This window comes from Oryctolagus cuniculus, chromosome 9, assembly GCF_051225735.1.
Source record: "Oryctolagus cuniculus isolate XC-2025 breed Fujian yellow rabbit chromosome 9, ASM5122573v1, whole genome shotgun sequence".
NCBI lineage: Eukaryota > Metazoa > Chordata > Mammalia > Lagomorpha > Leporidae > Oryctolagus > Oryctolagus cuniculus.
Genome location: NC_142875.1, coordinates 72410751 through 72433977, shown reverse-complemented (window position 1 = coordinate 72433977; position 23227 = coordinate 72410751). Strand labels below are relative to the sequence as shown.

The 23227-nt window shown below is 40.9% G+C and overlaps 1 protein-coding gene across 1 annotated transcript in view; it reads left to right on the top strand.

Moving 5' to 3' along the window:
* LOC127487170 (cellular tumor antigen p53) overlaps nt 1-22644 on the top strand; it is a 56709-nt gene extending 34065 nt beyond the window's left edge. The window contains 3 exon segments of the mRNA XM_089304212.1: nt 2067-2202; nt 7893-8551; nt 8553-22644. Of these exon segments, the coding sequence (XP_089160338.1) occupies nt 8459-8551; nt 8553-9164 (705 nt within the window). The 5' untranslated portion in view covers nt 2067-2202; nt 7893-8458 and the 3' untranslated portion in view covers nt 9165-22644.
* The last annotated feature ends 583 nt before the right edge of the window (nt 22645-23227 follow it).

Below are 23227 nucleotides of genomic sequence, written 5' to 3'. Positions count from 1 at the left end.
AGAAGATGAACATGAAAAGACTGTCTGTTGTTTTGTAGTTATTTGAATTTTTAGGTCACTTCCATCGCCTTTTCCAACATCTGTATAAAATTAAAAAGATAGGCACACTAATGAGGAAACAATAAAATATTCTAGCTGGTTCAAAGTACCACACACAAGCATATAGTAAATGATGCAATGAACCTACGACTAGATGCAAATGGGCTAGTAGCCAATTGCATTCCACTGAACATATCCAGTTTGCATTTCTATGTAGAAAAGTTGTTTGCATTATCACTTTTCTACAACTTGCAGAGTAAAGAGCTCAAAGACAATGAAAGCTGGAAAGTGTGCAGTCACAGACATTACCCATCTAAGAGCCTCTCACACTTTTTCTTCTCAGTCTCCCTAGCTCCTTTCTCTTGTTGTCACAACCATTTGAAAGATTATTTTTATTCAAAAATCATACTGATCCCAGTAAGTTTGGCCCGCTTATTTACACGGGTGCAGGACGAATTTTAACTTGTCCAACAGTCCTTCCTGAGTTGGTTTACAAGCTAAGACATGTGGAAAGCTGAACACCCAGGATCTTGGATCTCAGATTGTCTTTTATTTGTTTGTTTGAAAGGCAGAGTTAGAGAGAGACAAAGATCTTCCATCTACTGCTTCACTCCCACAAATGGTCACAACATCCATGGGTGGGCCACACTGAAGCCAGGAGCCTGGAACTCCATCTGAGTCTCCCTTGTAGGTACCAGGGGCCCAAGCAGTCAGGCCATCCTCTGCTGCTCTCAGGTGCACCCACAGGGATCTGGATTTGGAACAGCACTTAAGTGGAATGATAAAACTGTAGGCAGTGGTTTAGCCTTCTATGCCGCAATGCTGGCCCCTGAGATTGAGGTTTTCCAATCCTCTATTTCATGTTAGTCTGAGATAAGCAAATCATGCCATAAAATTCCACACAACTTCACCTACAATAACTTGAAGTTGTGAATTTGAGCAACTCCCTATTTTTTCCAGATCTGCACCTTACAGTTGTAAGCATTGTCTCTACAGGGTGTTTTTTTTTTTTTAAGATTTATTTTATTTATTTGAAAGACAGTTAGAGAGGTAGAGACAGAGAGACACCCGCTGGTTCACTCCCAGGATGGCCGCAACGGCCAGAGCTGTGCCAATAGGAAGCCAGGAGCTTCTTGCAGGTCTCTCACGTGGGTGCAAGGGTCCAAGAACTTGGGCCATCTTCTACTGCTTTCCTAGGCCATAGCAGAAAGCTGGATCAGGAGGAGCATCTAGGACTAGAAACAGTGTCCATATGGGATGCTGGCACTTCAGGCCAGGGCTTTTAACCCACTGTGTCGTAGCACTGGCCCCTTCTACAAGGTTTAAATAAAACCCAAAGTGATATTAAGAAAGAAGACATAATCTTAGGATATAATATCCGACTGACACAAAAATTCCCAAATTTTTAAATGATTTTTAGGCTTTGAATTTTGAGAAACTATTTTATTCTCATTGTTCCTATGAGAGAAAGGTGTTAAAACTTCATTAGGCTGAAATGCCCGTGACTTCCCTGAAATGGTTTAAAACTCACAAAGATTTCTTTAGATGCCCTAGTACTAGTAAAGCTCATCTGTATATATCCACAAGCAAATCTTCCCAAAGAATGGGAACATTGTTGCTTCTGCCCAGTTTTTCAGTTATACAAAAACACTTACTATGAATTGAATAAATGATAATTTTGTATGGCGTGAGGATTTTTTTTGGCGGGAGAGTCCAGTTGCAGAGATTTTTCACATTCTCAAAATATCCAACATATCTACTCTGCAAAGAAACAAAAGCTTCAGGTTACATGAGGAAGAAAAGCTGAAAATCAGAAATTCCTATTGTGAGGGCAGGGCATAGAGCTTGGTAAGGGCAGTAAGAAATTAAGAAATCACTTGCTGGATTTTGTTATAAGACAGAGTGTTTTTATGTATGTGGCCTCAAAACTACCTTAGGAAACAATACTGAACTAAGTGCTTTGGGAGGAAACCAGAAAGGAATCAGGTCTGGCTTATAGGGTGCTTATAATTATGATTGTGTTTTAGACTACAACATTATCCATGTGTGGATAGAAGCAAGGATGTGACTGAGTTACGGGAAGCTTTGTGATTGGGTGAAGAATAGCCTATGATAATGGAAGAATGGTATTTGCAAACTCAGGAGGAGACCAACATCTCTCAGGTAGATTCTTGGTCATTTTTACCTTGCCTCTGCCAGCTAGAGTTTCTTTAATTATCATTTTCTCAGTTCTGTTGTTGCAAAGAAGTTCTGGAATTTTCTTGGTTTCATTCTTTCTGTGATAAACTTATTCACAAGGTCTGTCCTTGAGTCTTTCTTAAGGAAGTTGAACAGTTCTGGCACTGAACCAACAGGACTCAGAAGTTCACAGATTCTTCTTTCCCCATTGGGAAGTTTAATAAAATTAAGTGTTGTACTTTCTATGAGAAAGGGCAGCCATGAGATAGTCTCATGCAAGTTCTTAACTCAGGGATAGATGTAATGTGACCAGGAGACTGGCTCACTGGGAGGGTCAGAATGTGATGGTGTCTGGAGAATCATCACTTGACATAAAGGAACCTCTGCCCCAGGGCCTTGCCAAATCTGAAGTCTGCAGCTGAGTTCTTCTATTGCTATCCCAGTGAATCAGAAGACATTCAGGTGTAGCATATGGTGTGCTAGTTCTGGACTAAAGTCAGGATAACTGTGCAGGACTAAAGGAGAAATGGAGAAAGGGAGATGTATGGGGAGAGTCAGTGAAGGAGCTGCATTTCACATACCCTTGGCTCCTGCCACCAGATTCATAGCATGAAGATACACAGTGCTGACAAGCTGGGAAATAGCAAAGGGTCTTATTGTCTTAGAGCACAGGATATGTGACAGCACTTAATGAAGAAAAAATTTGAAAAATCAAATTGAAGAGGATTTTTTTTAACAGGCAGAGTGGACAGTGAGAGAGAGAGACAGAGAGAAAGGTCTTCCTTTTGCCGTTGGTTCACCCTCCAATGGCCGCCGCGGCTGGTGCGCTGCGGCCGGCACACCACGCTGATCCAATGGCAGGAGCCAGGTGCTTCTCCTGGTCTCCCATGGGGTGCAGGGCCCAAGGACTTGGGCCATCCTCCACTGCACTCCCAGGCCATAGCAGAGGGCTGGCTTGGAAGAGGGGCAACCGGGACAGAATCCGGCACCCTGACTGGGACTAGAACCCGATGTGCCGGCGCCGCAAGGCAGAGGATTAGCCTAGTGAGCCGCAGCACCGGCCGCAGAAGATCTTGAGAGCTAGGTTAGAACATATAGTTGCCATTGGCAGCAGGGAGCCATCATGGATTTTGAGCATGGAAATGGCGTGATAAAAGATGGACTTCAGTAGGTTGATGTATTACTTTTATCCAAGGGTGTATGTATATCTTGTTTTTTGTTTTCTTTGGCTTAGGTATGGGAGAAAAGTATTGGTGAGTAAAGGCTGAATTCTTTTGTCCTAACCAAAGATCTAGGGTGAGAAGTTACTGTGTGCTGCTTTCAAAGCCCAGTGTAGTTATTCAGTTGCCATCACTTCACTCAAAGAAAGTCTCTCATTTATAGCTACATTCACATCTCCCTAAGAGTCTCAATCAGCTCTCACTTTGGTTTTAGGGGGACAATAAATAGAAGCTGTTCACAGCATGGACTATACTGGGCTTCAGATTTGACAGATCTAGATTTGAGTTCTTGGTTCTAGTGGTTAATTTCTCTGAACTTCAATTTCATAATCTGTAAAATGGGATTCATAACAGTGCCTATTGAATTAGGTAATGAATATAAAACCCTTAGCATGTATCAATAAAGTCTAGACTGTTGTAAACTCTATCAGATAAATGTTTTGATTTCTGCAATAAACAAATCACAAGGAATAAAAATGAGATGGGAAACAGAAACAGAAAGAGACCTAAGAGAGGTAGCATCCAAATGATATGTATGGGCCTTGTTTGTATTGTAACTGAAACAAAGTTTTCTAAGTATCTTAGACAATTATGAAAATTTAAAAATAAACTCAAAATTTGAAATTATTAAGATTTTATAAGGCATACAGCATTTGATGTGATAAATGGTATTAAGATTTTTGGGTTCTCTTGAGACCTTATGTTAGATGTCATACCAAAATACTTGTGGGATAAAATGATCTCATGGGTGTAATTTCCTTCAGAATAACCCAGGTTTGGTGAAACAGAGTGGAATAGGGTTGAGGAATTTGGATAGAGAGGGGAGAGAATGAATAAACCATGATTGGTTAGTTATGAGATAAAGTGGCATGTTGAGTAAAAATGGATTTGTTGTATAATTGTCTTTTTTGCATATGTTTGAAAATTTCCATAATCTTTTTAAAAGGAAAAAATTCAGCAATCTCCACATAAATATTATAAATCCTAAATGAAATAGTTTTAAGTTTAGAAGCATTTGGGGTATATTAGAGGTTTTGAAAAGTGTTTATTTTCCTTTTTCTTTTTTTTTTTAAATTGACAGAGTTACAGACAGTGTGAGAGAAAAAGGTCTTCCTTCCATTGGTTCACTCCCCAAATGGCTGCTATGGCCGACGCTGCGCTGATCTGAAGCCAGGAGCCAGGTGCTTCTTCCTGGTTTCCCATGGGTGTGCAGGAGCCCAAACACTTGGCCCATCCTCCACTGCCCTCCTTGGCCATAGCAGAGAGCTGGATTGGAAGAGGAGCAACTGGGACTAGAACCCAGTGCCCATATGGGATGCCGGCACTATAGGCGGAGGATTAACCAAGCGAGCCATGGTGCCGGCCTCTATTTTCTTTTTTCTTTAACCATCAAAATATAGACATTCCTTCTCCCTCCCCAACCACTCTCACAAGGAAATCATCTAGAAATAGTTCTCATGATTCTCTGAGAGGGCAACATTGCCGCAGGAGGGGTTTGTGAAAGACTCAGTTCCTCTTCTATGGGGAAATCAAAGGCAACTGATAAGCATTAGGGGCCTGGAATCTTAGGTATTAGACTTGCCTATTACAGGAAAGTAATCAACTGCTGAACTCTGTACACAACAACAAATATCAAATGCTCTAGGGAGGACCCACTGCTCCTCAAGCATGGGCAGCGACTGAGGTATAGGTTTTGGTCCTGAGGAGGAGTTAAAGCCTGCTGCAGGGCACCCAAGGGCCACTGCCTGATATCCAACAGAGAAGAGTCTAAAGTGAAACCATGTGTCGGGCTAATCTTAACCCACTCCCCCCAAAGAAGTGCCCCTTTAAAAAGAAAACTTACTTGGGAGGGAGTTTCAATTCCTTGGAATTTACTACTGATGGTGTGATCAGTACGTCGACTTGCAAAATAAGCAAGACTTTCCTATAGAAAAGGAGCAACATAACAATGGTTCATCTGCAATCTTCCCTTTCCCATAGTAGATGTGTTTTAAGTTTCTAAGGACACATTATTTCCTTAAGGGGGAGCATTCTGTGAAGAGAGGCTACTCAAAATAACAGTATTAAAAAGGCTACATCAAAGATATGTCTCATTCAAAGATTCCTGCATACATGGACTTTCAGAACTAGAATGCCCTTAGAAACTATTTGGTCCAACTCTTCTTTCTACCTTCCAATATACAAATGAGAAGACTGAGATGAAAAGAAAATGAAATTGTAACCCACATTAATAAACCCATGATATACACACAGACTTGGGCATACACACACACCCATCAAACATTGATATTTTCTAATCTACATTTTAGAAGTGAAACACTACTCAGTAAGTTGCTTTTACAACTCACTGAAACATAATGATGTATGACTTAAAGAAACACCTATTTTCCAAACTTGTGTATCTTAGATTATAAGACAGAAGTGGCTAGAGAGCTGTTTTTTTTTTTTCCTTTTTTTTAAATTTAGTAAATATAAATTTCCAAAGTACGGTTTATGGATTACATTGGCTTTCTCCCCCATAATTTCCCTCCCACTCGCACTCCTCCCATCTCCTGGAGAGCTGACTGTTGTGCATAACCCTCAGCTCCTCTTCTCTCTACTGCAGGCCAGCAGACCAGAGCTGCTGGAAGTAGGGACTTAAGTGGCAGCTTCCCAAAAATATGGCAGCAAAATGAACCCTGCTTTAAGACATGGGAACAACTCACCTTCTCTTCTCAGCAATTTCCAGATTACAGTTATTATGTATATTGACTTTGCAAAAATAGTAATTAACCATGAGAGACTCTGAGTGGGAAAGCAAGGCCTTTTATGTATATACAGCAATTTTAAGGATAGCCAAGGTCCTCTGCAAAATGCATCTAATTAATCTGAATATTATTCTCATGAGGAAGTCCTGCAACGCTTTGCATTTGTATAACTTGGCTTTACTGACCTCACTTAATCCTGCTCCTATTGGGTCCCACTTGTATTTAAAAGATTAATAGTGTATACATCATGATTTTTTTGCATTCGTTTTTATTTTTAAAATATTGATTTAACATTATTTATGCTAACTACTGAGATTTTTTATATTCCCTTAAATTTTATGCCTCACACATTTTACCCTAGTCCTTGTCCAGGGTAAGAAGTAGTCATTTACTAATTTCATAGTGGATATGAAACAAAGGAGGAGCCAACCAATACTTTTTAATGACCCACTCTCCAGTTACAGTTTCACTTAACCATTGGGACTCAGAGAGTCACCATAACATCCTAGCAGTGATAGTTCAGAACTGGCGATTTCAGTAAGCACAAGACAGATTGTAGTAACATGTTTCATACCTTTGCAGTACCAAAGATCTGATTACCAATGAGGCAAGCACAGACCATTGTCCCAGTTCTTCCTAGAAAAGAAAAGTTAGTTTAAGAAGCTAGTTCATGGTAGAACTTAGTATGAAAATACACTCAGAAGTATCCAGAGTGTGTTTTTGATTGACTTTTTTACACCCTGAATGTGCTTGTCACAAATAGTTTAGTAATAGCCAAGATATTTCGCTGTTTTATGGTTGTATCTGGAATTTGGTTCTGTAAATGGACATGATACACTTGTGCACATGTGTACTTGTCTTGAATCACAGATGCTGGGAAACACACTGGAGGCAGTCAGTTCTGCCTAGGACTCCAAGCCTAAAGCCTCACTTGCTAATTAGGAACTAATTCTACACTCTATGATCCATATAACATAAATAAAAGTATCTATAAACGTTAAAAATAGCGGTCAGAGTTGTGGCACAGCAGGTTAAGCTAGTCCATTTCAGATCCAGCTCCTTGCTAATGAGTCTGGGGATTTAGCAGATGACCAAAGTACTTGGGCCCCTGCCACCCATGGGGGAGACCCAGAAAGGGTTCCAGGCTCCCAGTTTCAGCCATCCCCAGTCCTGGTCATTGTGGCCATTTGGAGAGTGAACCACTTGATAGAAGATCTCTCTGCCTCTCCCTCTCTCTTTCTGTGCCACTGCCTTTCAAATAAATTAAACATTCTTTTAGAAAAAGAATAAAACCAGGATCACAACTCAAAATGGCTTTTAGCATTTGCAATACTCATTGTTTCTTCCATAGAGTATTTAATTGTAGTACAAAAGTTTTTAAACATATGAAAGCATACAGAACAGGATAGTGAACCCTCGTGTACTTTTCCTGATTTTGTAATTACTGATATTTGCTGAACTTGGTTACTTTCCCTCTCCTCTTTCCTCGCTTCTCTCCTACCCCTCCCCTCTCCTCTATCCTCTATCCTTTCTTCTTCTGTGCCATCTCCTTTCTTTTCCACTGTTACATTTTAAAGCAAATCCTTGACCTTATGCTTCATGTCATTTATCCTCAAAATTTCTCGAGTTTTATTTGAATTTCTATTTTTCATCTGCCATACAAAATTTAACTTTAAAAAGATGTTGTTTCCTGGGGGCCACCGTCCAGGGTGCAGGTAGCCACTGCGCTGCGGGGGCACCTGGCGTCTGGGGCTGTGATGCGCTCTCCTGAGGACTGGCGACCGGGCCAGCTTCCTGGGTGCTGCCATGGAGGAGTTGTAGTCAGTTCTCAGCCTGGAGCCTCCCCTGAGTCAGGAGACACTTTCAGACCTATGGAAACTGCTTTCTGAGTACAACCTGCTGACCACCTTGCTGAACCCTCCCTTGGATGATCTGCTGTCCACTAAAGATGTTGCCAACTGGCTCAACGAAGACCCAGATGAAGGGCTCTGAGTACCAGCAGCTCCTGCACCAGAGGCCCCCACCCCAGCTGCCCCTGGGCTGGCGACCCCTGCACCAGCCACCTGCTGGCCCCTGTCATCCTCTGTCCCTTCCCAAAAGACCTACCACGGCAACTCCAGTTTCCGGCTGGGCTTCCTGCACTCTGGGACGGCCAAGTCTGTCACCTGCACGTACTCCCCCTGCCTCAACAAGCTCTTCTAGCAGCTAGCAAACACCTGCCCTGTGCAGCTGTGGGTCGACTCAACACCCCTGCCTGGCACCCGTGTGCGGGCCATGGCCATCTTCAAGAAGTCTCAACACATGAAGGAAGTTGTCAGACACTGCCCCCACCACGAGTGCTGTTCCGATAGTGATGATCTGGCCCCTCTCTCAGCATCTCATCCGGGTGGAGGGAAATCTGTGTGCTGAGTATTTGGATGACAGAAACACCTTCCGACACAGTGTGGTGGTGCCCTATGAGCCACCCGACGTTGGCCCTGACTGTACCACCATCCACTATAATTACATGTGTAACAGCTCCTGCATGGGGGGCATGAACCGGTGGCCCATCCTCACCCTCATCACACTGGAAGATTCCAGGGGGAACCTGCTAGGATGGAACAGCTTTGAGGTGCGAGTGTGTGCCTGTCCTGGGAGGGACCACGGCACAGAGGAAGAAAATTTCCTCAAGAAAGGGGAGTCCTGCCCTGAGCTGCCCCCCGGGAGCTCTAAGCAAGCACTGCCAACCACCACCACCGACTCCTCTCCCAAGAAAAAGAAGCCACTTGATAGAGAATATTGCATCATTAAGATCCGTGGGCGTGAATGCTTCAAGGTGTTCCAAGAGCTGAATGAGGTCCTGGAGCTCAAGGATGCCAAGGCCAAGAAGGAGCCCTGGGGGAGCAGGGCTCACTCCAGCTGCCCAAAGGCCAAGAAGGGGCAGTCTACCTCCTGCAGTAAAAAACTAATGTTCAAGAGAGAGGGGCCCAACTCAGACTGAGGTCTCACCTTCTGACCACGTTGACGACCCCCATGCCCTCCTACCTTGACATTTTGGGACTCAGGTGCTTGAACCCTACTTGGTAGAGGTATGCCTCAGAACTCCCAGGAATTCTTCCACTTGCCTTGGCCTGCACTGGTGGTATTGGGGGGAGGGAGGGAGGGGCAGTGGGAGCTAGGATGGGCCAGCCTTAGCTTTTAGAATTTTGACTGTGAGGAATGTTTGGGGGGAAAAATGCTCTGAGAAGCAGCCCTAGGCTGGGTGGGAAGCCCAGCCCTCCTGCTGTGCTGAGCAGGGATGTGGCCACAACTTCATGAAATGCTGATCATGCCTACCTCACAGGGTCTACTGTGAGGATTAATGAAATGCTGTGTGGCTGTCCTGGAAAGCACCCTTTATTATAGGGTGGCTGGGATGTGGCACCCTCATGGGAGCTGGTTCCCTGCCCTCCTGCTGGCTGGGTTGACAGCTTCACTGGTTGGGCACCTGGTCTACGCTGGTGCAGCCAAATCCTGCCCAGCCTCTTAGTGACGATGGCACCTGAAAGAAGTCCTGCCCTAACCTACGCCTGGAGGATTCCATCTCATGTACCATCTGCATCTACTAAGACCTTTTTCACTTTCCCCACAATGCTCAGGGTCAATTTCTTTTGCACCTTGCAAGGCACATCTGCATTTGTCACCGCCAGTCCTCTTCCCTTTTTATATCCCCTTTTTATATCGGTTTCTTATTTTACAATAAAACGTGAGTACCATCCTGTGTCTCAAAAAAAAAATAAAAATGTTTGCTTAATTACTGTAGCTTTTTACTTAGTACACACTGAACCTAATTACTTAATGTAATTCCAAACTTATTTTTACCTGAGATGCACAGAATTTTCTATCATTTTAAAAATGTTTAATGAACCGCTAAATTGCTTTCTCAGTCTGTCATTGCAAACACTATTCTAAGCCAGGTACTTCCAAAGAGGAGTTTTTCCACCTTTTGCATGAAGTTTCCTGAAAAGGAGGCTACTGATCAACAGCTTGGTTGGCTCCTGACTCCAGCTTCCTCCTAATACAGACTTTTGGAGGCAGTGGTGATGGCTCAAGTAATTTGATTTCCTGCCATCCACATTGAGAGACCAGCACTGTATTCCTGGCTCCTGGCTCCTGGCTCCTGGCTACTACTGGGGCTGATGTTCTGAGTATTTGGGGAATGAACCAGCAGATGGGAGTGCCAGTGCTCTCTTTGTCTCTCCCCTCTAATATAATAATACTAAAAAAAGAGCTACCAACAATAATCTAATAATTTGGTACTTTGAAAAGATTGATAAAATTGAAAAATCCCTGGTGAAACTAATCAAAGAAAATAGAGACAAGGCATCAAGAAAGCTACATAGGGAATAAAAAGGGGAGCACACTCTAGATATTAGAATAGTAAGATTATATGTTGAACAATTTGATGCCAAGACATTTGAAATTGTATATAAAATGGACAAATGCTTGGGAATATACAACTAACTAAAATAGATACAAGAAATAGTTTTAAACAATCCTATATCTAACAAAATCTGATTTACAACTTGAAAACATCCACAGAGAAAACTGTAGGTTGATGTGGGTTCACTAGGGAGTCCTAGCTTACATTTAAGGTAAAGAAAAAAAAATAATAACCAAGTTAAACAGACTTGGAGAATAAAAAAGAAAGGAAATGCAGCCTAGCTCATTTTGTGAAGCCAACAGTTGAAATTAACATTATGAGGGAAACTAAAAAAAGAATATCCAATCATACCCATGGCCCGGATACAAGAACTGTAAACCAAACTATCAACAGAATCTAGCAGCTTTCTATTAAGAAGGTAATATAAGTACCACGTGCTAACCGAATGCATCACTCCCACCATGATGCCATCTAACATGCTGTGATGCAACCAAGCAGCTTTACCAGGGCCCAAACACATGGGGTTGCCTGATCCTGGACTTTCAGCCTTCAAATTTGTGGTCTAAATAAACCACTTTTATTATAAAGTACCCAGCCTTCGGTATTTTTGCTACCACAACAGAAAATGGACTACAAAAACCACTGTGAATATAAAGTATAAAATATTATTGAAGGGCCAAATGATTCAAATAAATAGATAACCTAGTTGTCAGTTCTCCCAAATTAATAAATTCAGTTCCTTTCCAATGAAAATCCTAAACATATTGTGAAAACGGACAAAATTATTCTAAAATTGAATGTAAGAATCAAGTTGTAAGAAGAACCAAAGGGTCAGGGAAAAGATGGCAGCTTAGAAACAGGAAAATCTGGGCCGGCACCGTGGCTCAACAGGCTAATCCTCCACCTAGCAGCACCGGCACACTGGGTTCTAGTCCCAGTCGGGGCGCCGGATTCTGTTCCGGTTGCCCCTCCTCCAGGCCAGCTCTCTGCTGTGGACTGGGAGTGCAGTGGAGGATGGCCCAAGTGCTTGTGTCCTGCACCCCATGGGAGACCAGGAAAAGCACCTGGCTCCTGCCTTTGGATCAGCATGGTGCGCTGGCCGCGGCGGCCATTGGAGGGTGAACCAATGGCAAAAGGATGACCTTTCTCTCTGTCTCTCTCTCTCATTGTCCACTCTGCCTGTCAAAAAAAAGAAAAAAAAAATAAACAGGAATATCCAAGTCACATGGGGGCAAAATAGGTAGTTAAAAGGGAGAGAGGTTACATGCAGGAGATAGAACTGCGGGAAATTTACACCGGGAAACCCAGTTGGCCAACACAGACTGGGCAGGTACATGCTGAAAGGGAAAATAGGAAGGAGAAACAGAGGAGACGCAGCATGCACAGGTTGTCGGGGTGGAGGGTGCCAGTCCCCAGTGGATCAGGTTAGGTGGAATTAGGTGTCCATGGAGCTGGGAGTAGCAGCAGGAGGAGGAGATAGGTGAACTGCTTTTGAAGTTCCAAGAGGGGAAAAAAAGAGAAGGTATAAAAAAAGCAAACAGATTGGAACTATGCTGTCCGACCCCTTTTCCCCCTGCCCATCCAGACCTGCAGCTGGCCCACAGAAGCCATCTTTAATGTTTACATTCTCGAACATAGACCTTGGCCTACCAGACACACAAACATCAACTGTGGGAGCCATCCCACGACACCTCCCACACAGGAGCGATGTCCACACTATCTCAGAGGAGACTCTTCCCCACCATGCAAGTCAGGCAACAAGGAAACTCGAGCCCATGAAATCCATCATTGAGAACTCATCTGGGTCTCAGAAGGTGGGGCTAAGTGCACCACAGCTCACACCCAACTCCACCATGATTTACAGGTGAACAGGGCTCCAGTAGATAGTGCTCTGTGCTTCCACTTGAAACGCACACAGAGCAGCACATAACAGAAATCTCACAAGAGAAATTCTGTAAGTTTATAAATATTTGTGTGTAATATATATTTATACACACATATGCTGAAAACAAAGCTAAAACCTGAAATAAGAATAAGGAAGACAATATGAGTCCCCCAAAGGAACATTACAACTCTTCACTAATAGAAGCTGCAGATGAAGTGAGTGAGGATATGTCAGTTCCTGAAAGGTGAGATAAGGCTGAGAGGGATTAGAAATTAATAGAGAATAAAATAACATGCAGTAGATGGTGTTAGAACAATGGACTATATGTATAGAAAAAGAAATACATCCATTTCAATTTTTAAAATTCCAATATTAAGGGGCTGGTGCTGTGGTACAGCAGGTAAAGTCACTGCCTGCTGCTGTTGGCATACCATACGGGTTAGAGTCCCAGCTACTGTACTTTAATCCAACTCCCTACTAATGAGCCTGGGCCCCTGCATCCATGTGGGAAACCCAGAAGCAGCCCTGCCTCCTGACTTTGGATCTGCCCAGCTATGGCCATTGCAGCTAAATGGGGAGTAAACCAATGGGTAGAAGGCCCTCCCCATCTCTCCTGTCTGTAACTCTGCCTCTCAAATAAATAAATCTTTAAAAAAATTCTAAATTTTAAACCTTACTCATATTGTTTGATAGTAAGATGAATCTGTTTTATACTTTAATATACATTTTGAATTTCTTTAGAAAAAAAGAAAAAATGCTATTACCTTTGCCACCTTTGCAGTGAATCACTACTACGTTCTTCTTGTCTTGAGCCAGCCACATATTTACTTCTTTGGAGAATACCACCATCTCGCTGATTTTAAAAGTTAGACTTTTAGTTGAATTAAAATATTTCCAAAACAATAAAGCCCAGTGTATCTGGCCCTCTTCTCATAGCCAGTGTTGCATAAAAGTTACCTGAGAGTAGGGACATTATGATCATCAATCATGATTCTTTGGACTCTGTTATGAAAATGTTCAGGATTATAAGCTCTTTCACCTAAAATAAATCATACAGATGTCATATTTTCATAACTAATAACATAATAAATGATGAGTTATGAACATGTTAAAGTTTTCTATTGAAATTCCTTATCAAAAGGAGTTCTCTGGCCGGCGCCGCGGCTCACTAGGCTAATCCTCCGCCTAGCGGCGCCGGCACACCGGGTTCTAGTCCCGGTTGGGGCGCCGGATTCTGTCCCGGTTGCCCCTCTTCCAGGCCAGCTCTCTGCTGTGGTCAGGGAGTGCAGTGGAGGATGGCCCAGGTGCTTGGGCCCTGCACCCCATGGGAGACCAGGAAAAGCACCTGGCTCCTGGCTCCTGCCATCGGATCAGCGCGGTGCGCCGGCCGCAGCGCGCCGGCCGCGGTGGCCATTGGAGGGTGAACCAACGGCAAAGGAAGACCTTTCTCTCTGTCTCTCTCTCTCACTGTCCACTCTGCCTGTCAAAAAAATAAAAAAAAATAAAACAAACAAACAAACAAAAAAAAACAAAAGGAGTTTTCTGAGTGGCTCTAGCTGCTCTAAAAAAACTTGAGGGCCTCAAAAACATAAAAAAATTAGTGACTTATTCTATGGATAAGTTACTGATCCAACTGACTTTTGAATAGCCTTTACTTTAACTTTTTAGCAGATAATTCATTATACTATTGTAAGATAGTTGAAAACAATGGGGCAAAGGCAGTGTAACTGGCCAAAATTCTTTCCCTTGCAAAATGTCCATTTAATAAACAAATAGAGGAAAAACTCAGGAGAGACAAGAGTGGTAACTTAAGGATATCATTTGTTAATATTCTTTAAAGGTTTAGTTTCTTTTTTTAAAATTTTAGTCTACTCTGTAATCACAGGGGTAATTCACCACTAACCATAGTATGCAACAAGTAAAAAGAAGACAACAGTTCCACAGGAGTATAAACAAGGACTAAAAATGACAATCCTCCCCACTCCCACTTAGTACACTGCTGTCATCACAACTCACTCCTAGTGGATAGAGAATTCCTTTTTTTGGTCTGTGTCCTCAATGCAGTGTTCCAGGGAAAATAGAAAGTTTTCTTAACCCTAAAACCACTGGAGTAGACCAAACCTCCACTTCTGCCTCTTGGGTTCTAACAGGCTTGTCTCTGTTGAAGGGCACCCACTGAGCTCAATCTTCCTATTAAATGTACCTGAGCAAGATCAGTATTTTTGAACTCACTCTCCTCACTGCCACCAAATGCTTATGATTAAATGACAAGTAGAAATGAAATTGTCTTCTTACATTCATAATTGTTTTCTATCTATAGTAGCAAAATATCAAGTCATGTACATACTGCATAGATTGTAGACTCGGTAATGGTTTCGATGTTTGGTATCCAGGAACCTCACAACTTCCTAAAAGAGACAGACACATATCTTACTATCCAGCATAACCTAGGAATGACCCAGGAGTTAGTTATATAAACATGATGGCTGTTACTTTTTGGCTCTCACTCATGCTTCTAGAAGAGATTCATAGAATATGAAGGTACATGTAGTCCAAGTCATGTCTAACCCATGGATGGCTTTCATACAGTTAACCAGTGTGCTTGGCTACTCAAATTATTCTCTACTCCAAGTAAGCATTGTTTACTGCCACTAGAGGAGGAAACTGGCTGGTTAGCTAGCTTTATTTTATTTATTGTCCAAATTCTTAATTCCCAGTTAACATATAGTTCTTATTTAAATTAATTCTGAATAGATATCATTTCGATAATGAACTGATTATTATGGTCTAAGCATTATATAAATAAATAAAAGGCAAAGTATATAGTATTACTCTGTATATGCATAAAATGATAGATTTTATCAAATTTTAGAAAAGTCATAGCTATATGAAGACATTTTGGTTCATTTCTTTTAAAAACTAATATAGGTCTGTGTGTATATATAATTTTAAAAATACTGGCTATTACTTAAAATACAGCAAAAACTATCTGATATAATCCATTATGATGTTTTACGTTAGAGAGTAAGATTTCAGAGGAAGACTGACAAACCTGGGTCAACAGTAAACTATGACTCCACATCTGTGTTCACTGAAAATTGAGTATTTATTAGATAAAAACTCTTACCTTAATTGGATTCCTGTAGAAAGACTGCTTTCCAGAAGATGGAAATGACATGGCGATAATGCGATCTAAAAAATCACGATAATCACTATTATGAATGTGATTATAGATGTGGAACAATATGTGAAAATAATTTAAGTATGTTTAGACTTTTGTTACAGAAAAGAACTTTCAAGGGGTTGGCATAGTGGTATATTGGGTTAAGCCGCTTCCTGTGAGGCAGACATCCCAGATGGGTGTCAGTTTGAATCCCAACTGTTCATCCAGCTCCCTACTAACATGCCTGGGAAAGCAGCAGAAGATAGCTCAAGCACTTGAGTTTTTGCCACCTATGTGGGAGACCCAGATGAAGCTCCTGGCTCCTGGCTCCTGGCTCCTGTCTTGGGCCTGGCTCAGCCCTCACCAGTACAGCCATTTGGGGAGTGAACCAGTGAATGGCAAATATTTCTCTGTCTCTTTCTCTCTCTCTTTTTCTTTCTCTCTGTTCCCCTCTCCCTGTCACTGTAACTCTGCCTTTCAAATACAATAAAGGAAACTTTGAAAAAAACTTTAAAGGTTGAGGTTGACAGAAAAAAGCTATCCCAGACACAGGATAACCAAGAGAATATACTAAATTACCCAGTGTAATGACCAGTTAAATGTCATGGTGTCCTAAGACTCAGTTGATTCTAGTAATATGCCAGAGTTGTGTTGAGCTCATTCTGGAGCACCTCGTTAAGCACCAAAGGAAAACTGAGAGGTCTGGGTTCTGGTGATTGTGGGAACTTCCAGGGTTTCAACACTCCTGACTCAGAAGACTTTTAAGACCTGCAATGCAGTGGCCTCCATCTCTGGTATTCTAAGAAGAGAAGAGGACTCTCTGGATCTGTAAGACCCAAGAGAACTATCCGAACTCAATAAATTCTCAAGAAACTGAAAATCATTCAACTTTCTCTAGAGCAGTCAAGTATCCCTGATTTGGTATGATGTGGAGAGCTTCCATTGTGAGAGTTAAACTACAGATATGTCATACCATCTCACTGGCATATGTCTTTGTGGGGGGAAAAATGGAAGAATATGGCTTAGAAAAAGCAAAAGCAAAATAAAAATTTGCACACAAGAAAAGTAGGACAATGTAAGTAAATCAATAGCTAAGCTTAACAAACCAGTTATGTAAGTGAGATCTAGGTCAAATCCATCTCTCCTGTATCGCCTTTTGTTTTCTGAAACCTGAGAGTTCAAAACAATAATTAACTTGTCAAACACAAATCAACTTAGAAGTGAAGAACATTATATAGGTATCTACATCCCTTGCCATTATGTCCCAAAACACAAGTTTTGCCCACTCACCAGTCTTCTGGTCAGCTTTTGGAGTTGTCTGTTTTGGTAAGCCAGATGGAAAACTCTTACCAAAATTATAAGGCGTAGAGGTCGAAGCAGAACGGCCACCCTAACAAACATTTAAAAGATACATTTTTTGTTTTAGAAACAAGATTTTATCCGGATAGACAAAGTTTGAAGCAGTGGTTCTTAACCAGGGGCACTTATGCCACCTGCCCCTGGCCATCCTGGCATGATCTGGAGACATTTGGGATTGTCACAGCTGCTGGTATGGGGTGCTACTCACATCTAGTAGATAAATGCCAAGATTGCTGCCAAATACCATACAATAAATAAAATTTCCCCCTTCCCCCTAACAAAGAATTATCCAACTTAAACTGCCCATAATAATAAAGTTGAGAAATTCATCCTAGAAAAGTGATAATAAGTTCTTAGAATTTGTTTATTCAACATTTACAGTTGAAGAAATTTTCAAGTTTTCCCCAGCAAAACAAGCTTATTATTCAACAGTTATTCCCATCAGTAACATAGGTTCACTACCACTGCGAATGAACATCAAACATACAACAAATTGACACCCTTCCCAAGTGGGCTATCCGGGAACTAATATTCCGGACTAATACTTTTCTAACTTGGGCACACATAAATGCATCACCTGAAAGAGCTTGTTTAAAGATAGCTTGTTTGGGTCCCAGAGATACAGATTTAGTAGGTATGGAATTGGGACCAAGGTATTTTTCTCCTAGCTGCTCAGGTTTCTTATTGAAGACCACATTGGCTTATGCTATTTTCTTTTTTTTAAATTTTATTTGAGCTGTACAATTTTCATGTATTTCATATATACAGATTTAAGAACATAGTGGTCCTGCCCACCCCCACCTGTGGCTCATGTTATTTTCAAACAACTCCAAAGCCTAACACATAACACAGTTAATTGGGTCTGAATTGAAGCCAAGGGAAGCTGGAATACAGAAGAAAGTCAGCTATTTGACTAATGGATAAGCCTGGTGAGCTCCCACCCACTATATGTACATCCCAAATCATATTTGCTTCTGTTCCTCATTGCTCCAGTAGAAAAAATTAATTGCCTAATCCTGAACAGTTTTAACTTTGCCTCAGCTTTCCTAATTTCTACAATAACTATACTGCAAAACTACCTCTGCATTGCTATCCACAACACTTACTATTTTTCTGTTTTGTTTGCTGTTCTTTGAGACTCATGATTAAAGTTATTTGAATTTTGCCTATGCTAAAATGAAAGGTTGAAGTGCATGGAAATTTATCTAAGATTTCTTTTTTAAGTAGCTTATTTGGTACAGAATCAGAATATTCCAAGTTGAAAAGACTATGTGGAATAATTACCACAGAAAATAGAAAAAGGAAAAGAAAAAACTGAGAGATATATCATATGTTTCATACCTTGGTACGTCTTTCAGAAATCTTAGGTCAAAAAAGAAGTAAATGGTATCGATCAAGAGAGTTATTGCAATAATGACAGCATCTAAGATGTTAAATAGATCAGTAAAATATGTCTTCCTCCTGCAATATAAAAAAAGTTTGTCCCTCACAAGATAGGAATATTTTAAAAGTACATATTATTTGACTCATTGCCATTAAACATTCTCCTTTCAATAATTATTTAAGATGAAATTTCTAGATTCAACTTTGATAAAAATGAAATGTGAATGGAAATTTTACATATAGGAAATTTATATTCATTAATAGATTCATATGTATAACTAAAGCTTTACTATGGCAGTTTCAGTGTAGTAAGAGATAGAGGAGAACCACAGAATAAGAGGTAAGCATTGATTTCATGTGGGTGACAGAAGAAATGTGGGATATTGGGCAGTACTATTGGGAAATGGAAGTTGAATATGTCACACTATTAGAGCACCTGGAGCCGTGAGGAGTTATAACAGAGAAGCTTATGAGATGAAGAAGCATCCACTATTTAGACCTGCAAACTCACATTCTGGCTCTGAACCCACACTGGAATACCAGCAGGCTTCTGTAGCCTCCTTTAGGCAAAGATGAACTCCATTCACCACAGCTTCCTCCTCAAAGTGGCTCCTTCAGACATGGGCATTTGTTCTCCAGGAAATGCTCTTTCTGAGTCAAGGAGGCCCCTTTCAGGGTCTGAGAAACCTGATTTTGGGCAACTCTGCTTAGTTCAATGCCATGAGGATGGGGAGTCAACAGAGGAGACAAACTGCCTTCTGAGACCTCTAGATGAAAGGAGGCTGGAGAACTTAGTTCTTGACTCCCCTATTGGTCATGTCCAAGGCTTGGCTCATACCACACACCTTCTCAGAAAGCTGGCAGAGAAAAAGTGACCACTGCTTCACTACCAAGGCCCTCTAATGGGATGAGCATGCTTCATGTCTCCTCTTCACCTCACTAAAATTTGCATTCTTTTTTTTTTTTATAGATTATTTATTTGAAGGGCAGAGAGTTACAGAGAGAAAGAGAAGGGGAAAGAGCGAGTGAGAGAGATCTCCTGTCTGCTGATTCACTCTCCTAAATTGCCCAAACAGCTAGGGCTCTGCCAGGCCAGAGCCAGGAGCTTCCTCCAGGTCTCCCACATGGGTGCAGTGGCCTAGGGACTTGGGTCATCTTCCACTGCTGTCCCAGGTGCATTAGCAGAGGACTGGACTGGAAGTAGAGCAGCCAGGATTCTAACCAGTTGCCATATGGGATGTCGGCACTGCAGGTGGCAGCTAAACCCACTGTACCACAGTGCCAGCTCCAAAATTTTCATCCTGAGATAAGACACAGGGTGATTTATGATTTATTGTCTAGTACTTAGTATACTGTTAAATGTCATTTATGATTCAGTTATTTTTTAAATATTTTTTCGAATGGCAGAGTGACAAAGACACATAGAAAGAGACAGAGACAGAAAGAGAGAGACAGAATGTTTCATCTTCTGGTTCACTCCCCAAGTGATAGCAATGGCTAAGAGTGGGCCAGGCCAAAGGCAGTAGCCGAGAACTCCATCTAAGTCTTTCATGTGGTGGCAGGACCAAATACTTGGGCCATCTTCCACTGCTTTCAGAGAAGTATTATCAGAGAGCTGGATCAGAAGTGGAACAGCTGGGACTCAAACTGTTTCTCTGACATGGGAGGCTGGCATTGCAAAGTGGCAGCCTAGCTCACTGAGTCAGTGCCAGCACCATGAGTCAACTCTTAATAAAGGTACCAATATTTGTACTTCATATACATGTTCTTATTTCTGTGTAACTTTGCCTTTCAAATAAATCTTTTTTGGGAATCTGAATTTTTCTGTGGACTTCATTTACTTCCTTACATATTCTAGATATTAATTCTCTGTCAGATATATAGTTTACAAATCTTTCTCCCATCTCTTCACTATGATGATTGTTTCTTTGACCATGCAGAAGCTTTTTTGATTAATAAAATTCCATTTATTTATTTTTGCTTTTGTTGATTGTACTTTTGTGGTCTTATCCAAAAACCCATTGCCTATATTGATGCCTTCAAGTGTTTTTCCTATGATTTCTTCTAGGTGTTTCACAGTATCTGGCCTTATATTTAGATTGATCTGTATTGAGTTGATATTTGTATAGGGTGAGAAGTAGGGAAGGGTGATACTTTAATCTTTTGTCTATGGATATTCAGCTTTCCCAGCATCATGTATAGAGGAGATTGTCATTTTTCCATGGTATATTTTTGGTGACTTAGTTGAGAATCAGTTGGTTATAGATGTGTGGATTTAATTTTGGGATCCCTGTTCTGTTTCATTGCTCTATGTATCCTTATGCCAATACCATGATATTTTGGTTACTATCATTTAATATTATGCTTGTGATGCTTTAAGTTTTGTTCTTTTTGTTCAAGATTACTTTGGTTATTTGGAGTCTTTTGTGCTTTTATGTGAATTTTAGGATTTTTTCTAGTTATGTAAACAATGGCATTGGGTATTTTGATGGCGATTATACCATCTTATACGATCTTAACTCTTGCAACCCACAAATATGGGACCTCATTCTTTGTACGTGTGTGTGTGCTTCAATTTCTTTTATCAGTGTTTTATAATTGTCATTGTAGAGGTGTTTCTCATCCTTGGTTAATTTTACTCCATGATGCTTTCTTTAAAAAATTGATATCATGCATGATTGTTTTTATGATTTCCTTCTCAGCAAGTTCATTATTGGTATATAACAAGACTGCCAGTGGATCAGGCATTGTGGTGCAGCAGTTAAGGAACCGCTTGGGACACCCACATCCCATATTGGACTGCCTGGTTTGAATCCCAGCTAGTCTGCTTCTGTTGCAGCTTCCTAATGTGCCTGGGAAGGCAGCAGATGATAGCTCAAATACTTAGGCCCCTATCACCCATGTGGAAGACAAAGATGAAGTTCCTGGATTCTGTCTTCAGCCTGGCCTAGTCCTGGCCTAGACATGGCCATTGGGGGAGTGAACCAGCAGGTAGAAGATCTTTCTCTGTCTCTGCCTTTTGCTCTCTTTCTGGTAGTATGCTTTTTAAATAAAGAAATCCTTTTAAATGTTACCGATTTTTCCAGGTTGATTTAGTGTCCTCCAACTTTACTGAATTTGTTTATTATTTTTGACATTCTTTTGGTGGGGTCTTTAGATGAATTATATCATCTACCAATATGTATAATTTGACTTCCCCTTCCTATATGCCTTTTAGTTTTTTCTCTTGCCTAATGAATCTTGCCAAAACTTTCAGTATTGTTCTGAATAAAAGTACTGAGAGAGGACAGCCTTGTGTAATTCCAGATCTTAGAAGAACTGCTTTCAGCTTTTCTCCAATCGGTGCAATGTTGGCTATCAGTTTTTCACCTATAGCCTTTATTATTGAGGTACATTCCTCATATACCTCATTTGTTCAGAGTTTTTATTATGAACTGATGTTGAATTTTACTGAATGCTCTTTCTGTATCTATCAAGATGATCAGGATTTTATCCATTACCTTGATGTGGTATATCATGTTAATTGATTGACGTTGCTGCCATCATCCTTGCATCCCTGGGATAAATCCTACTTGATCATGGTGAATGATCCTTTTGATGTGCTGCTGAAATCAACTTGTTCATATTTTGTTGAGAATTTTTGTTATCTATATTCAACACATGTTCTCCTTGTTAATGTGCATGTGGACACATCAGCTGCTGGTTCTATTTTGCATCCTCTTTATCTATTCAAAGAAGCTTCTACAATATTCCGTTGGAGACTATATACTATTAACATCCAATTGGTGAAAAACTGGGATTTGAATTGCTGTTTCTCTATGGACTTTGCGTGTCAGAAGAAAGATTTTGATAAAGAGGTACACATTTGGTTGGACTGACCAACCAATTATTTTGGGATATGTTTCATGATAACATAAATTACTTTATGTGTTGGGGCTGGCACTGTGGCGCAGTGGGTTAATGCCCTGGCCTGAAGCACTGGCAACCCATATGGGCATTGGTTCGAGACCCAGATGCTCCACTTCCTATCCAGCTCTCGGCTATGGCCTAGGAAAGCAGTAGAAGATGGCCCAAGTCCTTGGGCCCCTGCATCTGCATGGGAGACCTGGAGGAAGGTCCCAGCACCTGGGTTTGGATCAGCACATCTCCGGCCATTGTGGCCAACTGGGGAGTTAAACATTGGATGGAAGACCCCCCCACTCTGCATCTTCTCTCTCTGTGTAACTCTGACTTCCAAATAAATAAATAAAAATACTTTTTAAAATTTACTTTGTTGTTGTTTCTAGGCAGTTTTGGCTAAGATCATGTGTAAAAAAATTACTTTGTGTGCTAAGAAAAAAAGGAATCAAACTTACCCCTCAACATACACTCTGAGTAGAACATCAAAGAAAAAAAATAATGCAATAGCCAAAGAAATTGAATGGCATTCGAAAACTATTTTGTTATCATTGAAAATTACATCTGACATGATGAGAAATATGTCCACAAAGATGAGCAGGATTCCAAATACTCTATAAAGAACAAAATGTAAATAATGATAATACAGATAAAGAGATTTTTGTCCTATAGTTGGGCTATGTTTAGTTCAATAATCAGATATCAGTATGTGAGTATTTAGGCTTAAACCATCAAGTAAAGGGAAGAACTATGTGGCCTCAGAATCTCAAAAAATTACTCAGTTTTCACACAATCAAAGCATTAGCTGGTGAATAAAATTCTCAGCAGCCCATTTTACAGCATGTTATCTTGTCTTCTTATAGTATGCATATCATACTGACTCCTCAAGACACAGCAGGAAAACAAAATTAGAATTGTATGTCTCTTTTAGTAAATTATTCTTCTAATTTAAGA